The sequence below is a fragment of the Polyodon spathula genome, chromosome 2 (genome assembly GCF_017654505.1).
Source record: "Polyodon spathula isolate WHYD16114869_AA chromosome 2, ASM1765450v1, whole genome shotgun sequence".
Lineage (NCBI taxonomy): Eukaryota > Metazoa > Chordata > Actinopteri > Acipenseriformes > Polyodontidae > Polyodon > Polyodon spathula.
Window position 1 is genome coordinate 47,190,114 of NC_054535.1, and position 10,147 is coordinate 47,200,260.

Genomic DNA, 10,147 nt, shown 5'->3' on the forward strand with positions numbered 1-10,147 from the left:
TGCTGACAAGTTGTCAGTTTTCTTTGGGCTGATTTTAAATCCAATAGTCTACATTTTCCAGATGCAAACCAAAGGGGAGCTTTTACCAATCTTCCTGGCACCAGTTTTAAAACAGGAACGCGTGCTAGTTCTTACCAACAGCACCACGTCGGTAAAATACATAAATCACCAGGGAGGCACAAAGTCGTGGGAACTGTGCCTCCTGGCCTTAAGGATCTGGAATTAGTGCAGGGCACGGGACATCAACATACAGACAGCTTATCTGACCATACTCGACATGAGCCTGGCAGACCATCTGAGCAGAGAGAGGTTGCCTCACGAATGGCAAACTGGCCACAGGTTTTACAATAGATTTTGCACTGGGTCAACCACAGGTAGACCTATTCGCCACAGCAGAAAATACCCAACTGCCACTGTTCTGCTCCAGGTTCCAACAAGAAGCAGCCATGGCAGTAGATGATCTGTCCATCCCATGGTCAACTGGTTTAATGTACGCATAGCCTTCCCTGCCATTAATTCCAGCTGTGCTCAGAAAAGAGACTGGGCCAGTCTCATCCTAGTAGCTCCCTAATGGGTAGAAGAGATTCTGGTTCTTGGAAATACTAGAGATAGCAGAAGGCAGGCAATACTCTTTCTGGTGACCTGTGATCTGCTGTCTCAGAACAGAGGGAGGATGCTGTACAAGCAGCTGCTTGGAAATTGAACAATGGCAGTTATTAGATCAGGGTCTCTCTGAACAAGAAGCCAACATCTACTGTCTTAAAAAAAAAAAAAACATCTACTTTTCAAGCCTATACATGTAAATGGAGGGAATTGGTGCAACTCCAAATCTTTGTACACCACAAACATAAATCTACCAACATTGTTGTCCTACTTGTGCCACCTATTCCATAAAGGTCTTGCGCTCTCCTCCATCAAAGTACACATCGCTGCAATAGCGAGCATTTTACCTGGATGGGAGGATCACCCGGTATGTTTTCACCCTCAGTGTCCAGGTACTTCAGGGGGGTTAACGTAAACGTATCCTTCCACAATGGAATCTCAGTCTAGTACTGAATACACTCATGGGGCCACCGTTTGAACCCATGGCAACATGCGACCAAAAATTCCTCACATGGAAAACAGCATCCTTGGTAGCAATAACATCAGCAAGAAGGGTAAGTGAAATACAGGCACTGGTCATTGATGCACGCTATTTCCAGATCTTCAGGGACACGTCTGTAGACCTAAACCTCAATTTCTGTCAAAAGTTGTAACACAGTTCCATCTAGATCAAATCATAACTCTTCCTGATTTTTTCCCAAAACCGCATGAATCAAAATCAGATTCCAGACAGCACTTAATTGATGTCAGAAGAGCACTTACTTTCTAAAGTCATAGAACCATCAAAAAAAGACCATCAGACAGTTCTTGTAGCTTTCAATTCACAAAAACCAAGGTAAACCTGTCTCCAAACAGACAATCTTCAGGTGGATTACATCTTGTATTGTTTTGTTATAACCTGGACAAGTATCCGGTTCCAGGACCTGTAAAAGCACACTCAGTAAGAGAGGCAGTTACTACATGGGCACATTTAAAATCTGTCCCATGTCAAGACATTTGCAATGCAGCCATGTGGACCTCCTCTGAGACCGTTATAAAACACTACAACTTAAATGTGTCATCTTCTCAACCAACTTTTGCTCACTCAGTATTACCTGTGGCTTCGGGCACTACTATCAGACCTACCACCCCACTTTCTACTTCCTGTGGTAGAGTTCACGCAGTGTGTGAAGTTCATCATACAAGGTAAGAAGACGAAGATTACCTGTAATATGGTTTCTTTGTAGAATGATGAACTCCACACACTTATATCCCACCCTCCTTCCCCCTTTTCTTGGTTTCACTTTAGGTAGTTGGTTTGGAAATTTGGACATAGACACTTCAGGATGGGCAGGCTTTATAAAGGAGGGACATTACTTGGCGCCAAAAAAAGGATTATATAAAGGATCTCTGAGAAAGAGATCAGCTTTTCTCCTGACCCAAGTGACATGGAGACTAGGAGTTCACTCTCTTTGTGGAGTTCATCATTCTACGAAGAAACAATATTACAGGTAATCTTTGTCTTTCTTTTGAATATTCATAAACTGATTTACTTTATTTCCCATTCCTCCATATAATATTTTCGTGTGTTTTAATTTAGTTTTTGATCAAGCTAGTAGTTACTATGCCTAGCAATTGCCACAATAATCAGGTGATAATGTGTTTGTTAAGTTGTGACGTGACAGAGAACCACGTTTGAATGTTATTTGATCCTCTGACATCTAAACGTACCTGCTGTATCCTAGGATACAGTGCAGAGCTGCTTATTACAATGTCAGAATCAAAATAAAACAACATTTTAACCAAAACATTGTGTATTTCCTAGAAAATAGTGCTGGGAAAATATTGAATAATAGACATAAATCAGGTATAAATCAGTTTTAAAAAAATCCTGTAATTTTTCAGTAAAATTCAGAATAAACTGGAAAACATGGTACACTACTTCTAACCATATATATATATATATATATATATATATATATATATATATATATACACACACACACACACACACACACACACACACACACACACACACACACAGAGCTGATGACATATTTTTCTTCTGTTTTGCCAGTGGTGCCATTTGCTGTCCTATGAGGAATCTACCAATTTTACAGTCTCTTTGAATAAAGCAGTAGCTCTACTTAACAACATGTAATACATTCTCTTGGCATATTTCAATACAACACTTGAATCTATGTGCAATCTGCACCTAATATTGATGAATCAATTGAAACCTTTTTGTGAACACTAGTATGTCTCCAGAAAGCACAACCTTCTGAACCTTAGGTATCCATGTTACCTAAATGTTTCATGTTTCCCTTAAACAATTCTCTTTGACTCATTTTTTATATTAACCTTTCCTAATGTGGTTTAACACTAATGCTGGTAAGCATTAGATTTTGCAGCCAGATCCATAGAAAATCAGCAGAATGTTTTACAATTGAATTTCTGGCTGGCTTTTTAAATGAATAAAAATAAATATATATTGGTAGTGTAAAGGTCTCCACACACTGGATGTGATGTGATTTAGTCCTGCAATAAAATGATACTTTCACTGCGACACTATCTTTCACACCAGTGGCGACAGGCACGCATGATATACAGCTAATAAAAATGTTGAATACATAATAGCTTTTCAGAATACTTTTTTTCAGTAAAAGTACACATCAGCTGCATCCACTTCTCTGGAAATGGACTGCCAGATGTTCGCTCTCATTGACGTGTCTGAATAATGTCTGTGTCCTTTATTGTACAGCTCCAGTTATTTTGATACTGCAAGAATTATCTTTTCTTCTGGCATTGTTTACAGAAGGCATGCAAGGGAAGCTGTTCCTCATTGGTCAAGTCCCTAGCTGCCGTGCGACACAATCACACAAATAAACACCAATCCTATTTTTTTCGCATCGCTGCAGTGTTGCTTTAGTGTCAGCCATTGCATTGCAGGCAGTGTGAATGGCTCGTATAAAAAATACAACACATTTGCTGGTCGTATCTCGTCCAGGGTGTAGCGGCCTTAAGTCTGAATTATTTTTGTTAACCAAACTAAGTCAGTTTTTTATAGTTTTACTCAGGATATAAAAGACCTCTGAATGTATGTTTTTGCTTGAAAATAAAAAGCTAATATTTCTTTTCTTCTTGCAAATCTTTAAAAATATATATTTTTTCTGATATGAAAAGCTACTCACAGTGCCATTTTGTAATGAATATAAAACACCTACCTATGTACAGTGCCTATAGGAAGTATTCACTCCCATTGGGTGTTTTCACAGTTTGTTGTGTTACAACCTGAAATATTGATGCATTTAAATGGGATTGTTTTTTTCCTTTGATTTACACAACCTACTCAACACTTTGAAGAGGCAAGTGAATTTTTATTACAAAAACTGAAATGTCTTGGTTAGATAAGTATTCCACCCCCTAAGTCAATATCTGGTAGAATGACCTTTGGCAGCAGTTACAGCTGTGACTCTTTTGGGGTAAATCTCCTACCAGGTTTGCACATCTGGATCGTGCAATATTCGCCCATTCTTCTTGGCAAAATTGTTCAAGCTCTTCAAGTTGGATGGGGATCATTGGTGCACCGCGATCTTCAGGTCTTGCCACAGATTCTCAACTGATTCAAGTCTGGGCTTTTACTGGGCCACACATTCACTTTCTTGTTTTTAAGTCACTCCAACATAGCTTTGGCTGTGTGCTTGGGGTCATTGTCCTGCTGAAAGGTGAATCTCCGTCCCAGTTTAGGTCTTTTGCAGATTGAAGCAGGTTTTCCTCAAAGATTTGCTTGTGTTTACCTCCATCCATTTTGCCCTTTATCCTGACAAGCTTCCCAGTCCCTGCCGATGAAAGGCATCCCCATAGAATGATGCTGCCACCACCTTGCTTCACAGTAGGAATGTTACCTGGGTGATGTGCTGTGTTGGGTTTGCACCAGACATAACGCTTTGCATTTAGGCTAAATAGTTCCATTTTTGTTTCATCGGACCATAGAATCTTTTGCCACATCTTTTCAGTTTCAGTTTTGAATGCACTACCCAACTGTGGGACCTTACAGAGACAGGTTTATTTAATCTGAAATCATGTGGACCACTTTTATTGCACACAGAACTTATTGTGTGAATTAATGAAAAAAAAATCCCTTTTAAATGCATCAAGATTTCAGGTTGTAACACAACAAACTATGATAACGTCCAAGGGGGGTGAATACTTCCTATAGGCACTGTATTACCGAAATGATCAGCAGATGTCACTCTTTTATTATTCTCTAGTTATACACTAGCATCTAGAGAGCAATTGGCTTTCTGCAGATACAATTGGGTAATTCTGTAAGCTACACTGAATTTTGCAACTATTTTCCAACACAATTTGAATACTTTTTGATTACATCTAAATTTCCAATGTTTATCAATAACAAAACACCAACCTCGATGTTCTTTATTTCACAAGATGAAGCAAAAGTGAATGAAGTGAGTGCACTTCTAGTTGTAATCCCTGATCCTTGATTCTGTAAACACTGTCTACCAATAGGCTAGTTTCAGAAAGTGTAGATATATAATTTGATAATAGTGGATGGAATTCTAGAAACTTCTGGATAACAAATCCAGGCTCAGTCCTATCCACTAGACAGATATGGAGACAGTCTATTAATTTTTTTCTTTTTCAGAAGTTTTACACAAATACTGCCTAAACGTGTACATGGGCAAAATCCAGATTTGTAACAAATCCAAAATAATAGAAATCCAGTTTGAACTAGGGACAGTTATTCTATTTAATTTGTGAAAATGTGGGCAAACTGTGATCCAATTAGATATGCATGTTCAATGTGATGTTCTACTTAATGCAGATTAAATAAACAGTACTGAGCATACACAGTCTGACACAGCTGTGCCTTCACAACAGATGTGTACTTGTTTTACAAGTCGTGGCGATGAACCTGGAAATTCTCATTCAAATTATCTGTGAGTTTTCTCAGATCCTACAGTACATCTAGACATACAGTTAGTTATAATTATGTTTTATGGGAGACAACTCAAACTAACGTTCAATTCAATCAAATGAGAGTTTGCTAATAAAACCACTATCACAACAATTACACAATCTTTGGCTGTGATTGATACTATCCACTCCTACTAACATGGATATCCTTATGATAGAATGCAAGGAATGGAACGGCTCTATGCAATGCAATGGGGGTGTCTCGGTGCTGTTTCCAGAAGTTTTATAGAACAAGTCAGTGTTTCTATTATAAAACTTGTATGGCACAACATTAAATGATAAACATCTCAGTGATTTTAAGCTCCTCTGTGCTCAGATTTTATTTACCGGTAGGAGAAACCTCATTATTTCCCTATGTTGTCACCGGATGCCAGCAGATTTAACTGCAACCATAGACTGATGCATAATGTGATAAGACACAATAAATACCACTGTAAAAAGGTACCTGATATTCCAATCAGATCTAGTGTTTTTTTGTTTGTTTGTTTTAATACACAAATGCAGGTCTGAACTCATTTCATATTTCCACTATCGGCACCAAACTTTTACATTTTTTTAAATAATAATAAATCTGTTTTTTAATACAGTAATGCATCTTTTTTTTATCTTATATATTCAAGTTTGATGGATTTACCTTTTGGGCATTATTCGATCTGACTGAAAATAAAAGTAATGAAATGAAGTGCCAGCAAAGTAATCAATACATCTCTTTAGTAAAACTATCTCATTATGATATTAATGGAGAGGCTAGAAAAGGTTAAGCATATAGGTTACTTCAAGTTTCATTTTGCCATAGGCATTTTGAAAATAGAAAATGGACTAAGACAGACAGACATTGAGAGGGGGAAGAGGGGAGAGGAGGCTGAGGGTGTAATAAATCACAGATCATGTGACAGTCACATCAACAAGCTCCTGCCCAGAGGTCATACAGTATGCCCTATCATGTAGTTTATTACACTCCAGACATTCTCCGTTTTAATTACATTTAAATGCATATGTTTGTTGATATATCTTAAATCTAATAGCTCTATCAGTTGCTTGGCTCCAGCATGGACGATATTCACCAGTGAATACCAAGACATGACAGAAAATTCTGATTAAGGAAATGGGATTTGGTTATTTTTAACAACACTACGTTGGTTCACTTCACACATACCAAAAATGAAGATTGGGTTGTCATCTGTAATCTGAATGGTCTCTCTTCATGTTTTAAAATGTTATTGGAGAAATAGCTTATTGCACCAGCTGACTATATCCAGTTGGGCGATGCAGCCTCACATTTATATGGTGTGATTGTATATATTTAATAGAAATGAATAAGTGCATTTTAATTATTCACACCACAAATTAAATAGGGACATTTATTATTATTTTTATTTAGGAGGCAGACTTATTTAAGTAACTACCTGAATGATAAAATATACAATATATATATATATAGATATATATAAATATATATATATATATATGATAATATATATATTTTTTTTTCGGGGTTTTTTGATTTCCCCCGGTATATATATATATATATATATATATATATATATATATATTATTAAATAACTTTTTGTGCAAAATCTTGGTTTATATACTAGTCAGGCAAGGTTAGTTACGTTGCACTGAGGACTCTTTTTTTTCTTCTATAGAGAATGTAGAGATGGATTGCTGAAAAGTGGTGCCGTTTTAAAAAGCCCCAAAAAAACTAAAAAAACATACAAAAAAAAAAAAAAAAAAAACATTTAAATGTTGCATGTTCAGGCTTTAGTTCCATGTAATGATCACATCCAGTAGATTCAATGAGCAGATCCCAGATATATTTACCTTGCCTTGCTTTTTATGCAGTTTGCATGTGTATGAGAGAGAGAGAGAGAGAGAGAGAGAGAGAGAGAGAGAGAGAGAGAGAGAGAGAGAGAGAGAGAGAGAGAGAGAGAGAGAGAGAGAGAGCTATACTCCCATTGAAGAGCCATTTAATCTGCTGATTCTTTTAATACTGGATTAAATAGATTTTTGAAACAATATACACTCTCCTTTTTAACCTGCAGCTTTTAAAATGTGCCAGCTCTATATCACCACAGTATTCCACCACTGAATTTATTCATTTATGTATGTATTTATTACTTACATTTTTTTTCCTGTTTCTTAAGAAGGCATATGCAAGAGTTAAATGCAGTTGCTTTTAAAAAGATTATTATTATTATTATTATTATTATTATTATATTATTATTATTATTATTATTATCAGAGTTGGCAAAGAGTTAATTAAACTAATCTGACCCATCGATTTCTGCAACACCTATTACTGTAATATTCATATTTCTGTATGCATTTTAACGGTGTGTCTCCTGTAACCTACTGTATAAAGTGCACTAATTATGAAACGGGTTTATATCAATGCAATACCTGCTGTTCACTCTTAATGAATGATAGTGATGAAAAACACCTGCTACAGTACAGTTTCCACATATGAACCAATGTTTGCGCACCCGATAGTTATTCAACAGATCCCGATAATATATGTTCTCGCGTGTTTTGCAAGTAATTTGAAATTATGCTGCTGGGGTTCTCATTGGTCTTTCTTAAACGTTGCGTTCATTTATTTGATCAGCAAAGAAATTAACTTTAAAAAAAATGCAAACACTGTACCACAAAACACACGATTAAACCTCTAACGGCGAAATCCATGTTGATTTAATACAGGTTGATTTGAGATTGGAAAATAAACGTTGAAAAATGACACAAAGTTTGCTTGCAATATTAAGTGCAAGCTATTCCCCCCATGGCAGTTGTTTTGACATGTAAAGAATGCAATCACAGGACACAATGTGTAGTTTTTAAAGCATAGCTGTTTTTGTAGAATCTTAAACTATTACCTATGTATCACATAATTGTTGTTGCTTACCTGAGTAGAACTGCTGCTTCCCACACGAAGAATCCACAAAGGCGCACACAATATGTTTTTTTCCGAGTCATTTTCAACAGTTCAGTTGTGAACACATATTATAACCAAAATGGAAAAAGCGGCAGTAGTTCGAGGCGCCTGGACTTCAGTACCACGGACAGCACTGGAACCCTCTTTTTCTATTCTATTCCTAATCCAAAAGAGGCACACAAACTGTTTATGTACAAATCTGAAATATCAGTTTGTTGAGCTCCATATACGGATTAAAATTTAGCACCCCATTTGTTCAGAAGACATAACACAAAAACGACCTGCATTGCAATGCAAGCAGCTGGATGGAAAAAAAAAAAAAACACGTTGGAGCAGCAGCGCTGCTCTTGACACATTCAACATTCACCTAAACATTCCTGAGACTTGTGGACAAATTGTAAACCCGCCTACAAGAGAAGACATGACTGACATAAAATCTCACCACTGGTGCAAGAACAGAAACGTGAAAACTTGTTCTGTACAGAGAAAGCATGACAATTTTTTTGACATTTTTTTTTTTTTTTTTTTTTTTTGTCTGAAGAATTTAAGAACATGGACATTTTTAAATTGTGAGTAATGTGCACATACACAGGGAGTGGTGAAAAAAGTCACAGCGAGGCTTTATGTTTGATGTTCATTCATTTTAGAAAAGGCACAGCGAACGTTATTGTTTTGCATGCTTGAACAATGACGGAAACCTATGGACTATACCTGTTACAGAGCTTCTGTTATGTTTTTACATTGTCTTCTATTATAACTTCAAATTAAAACCTCATCATGTTGTGTTTAGCCCATTGCTATTCAGAATAAACCCCTTTTCAGAATCTTTAACTCTGTATATATGCTTAAGTATTGTACATTCTGATCACGTCTTTTGATCTGAAATACAATCTATTACTCATCTATTTTTTGGTGTAAAATTATCTAGATGTCTTAGCTCAGCACCTGGTACTGTACATGTTGTGGTTATTCTATACTGTAGCTTTCTCTAACTGTAACAATATTTTTCTCATGCTACATTTTTTAATGGGCCATGGACATGGTCTGTTTTTTTGTAATATGCAGAATATGTCTCCACTTACAGTGAGTGTGACTGGAAAAACACACTATTTTGAAATTGCTGCTTGCAAGAGACAATGCTCATTTATAAGCTCAATTCAATTCTCTTTGCAATATCCCCTTCCTGGTCTGATAATAAGAATCCATTTGCTTTTTTCATTTTACCGAATTGATTTTCCTGTTTTATGGTTGATGTGTATCAGAGCAATTAGAATACTCGATAGCTTGAGTTTACAATGTCATTTAACAAGAATAAAGCATTTCACTTTAAAATATAAACATTTTTCAAAAATAAGAGGAGGTCATTTGTTTCACAAACTGAAGAGTCCTGAGAGGGAACATTTTGTGATTATATGTGTGAATTATTGATGTCAAGTGGCAGTATTTACATATTACTAGTCAAATGACATCGGTATGTGACCTAAGACACAGAAGTGAACACCTGACCCAAATGATTATACTTTTTTTTTTTTTTTTTTTTAATCTTGTTTCTGGATTATTGAAAATGTTAAATGACACATTGAGCAAATTCTACTTCATTTTAGCTAACCCATTTTGACAGCTTCTTGAGTTAAATTA

At 36.2% G+C, this 10,147-nt stretch overlaps 1 protein-coding gene across 1 annotated transcript in view; it reads right to left on the minus strand.

Annotated features, from left to right (window-relative positions):
• glra3 (glycine receptor, alpha 3) overlaps nucleotides 1-8,936 on the minus strand; it is a 58,455-nt gene extending 49,519 nt beyond the window's left edge. The window contains exon 1 of the mRNA XM_041223583.1: nucleotides 8,480-8,936. Coding sequence (XP_041079517.1) covers nucleotides 8,480-8,550 — 71 coding nt within the window. The 5' untranslated portion in view covers nucleotides 8,551-8,936. The remainder of the gene's footprint in view (nucleotides 1-8,479) is intronic.
• Between the last annotated feature and the right edge of the window lie 1,211 nt (nucleotides 8,937-10,147).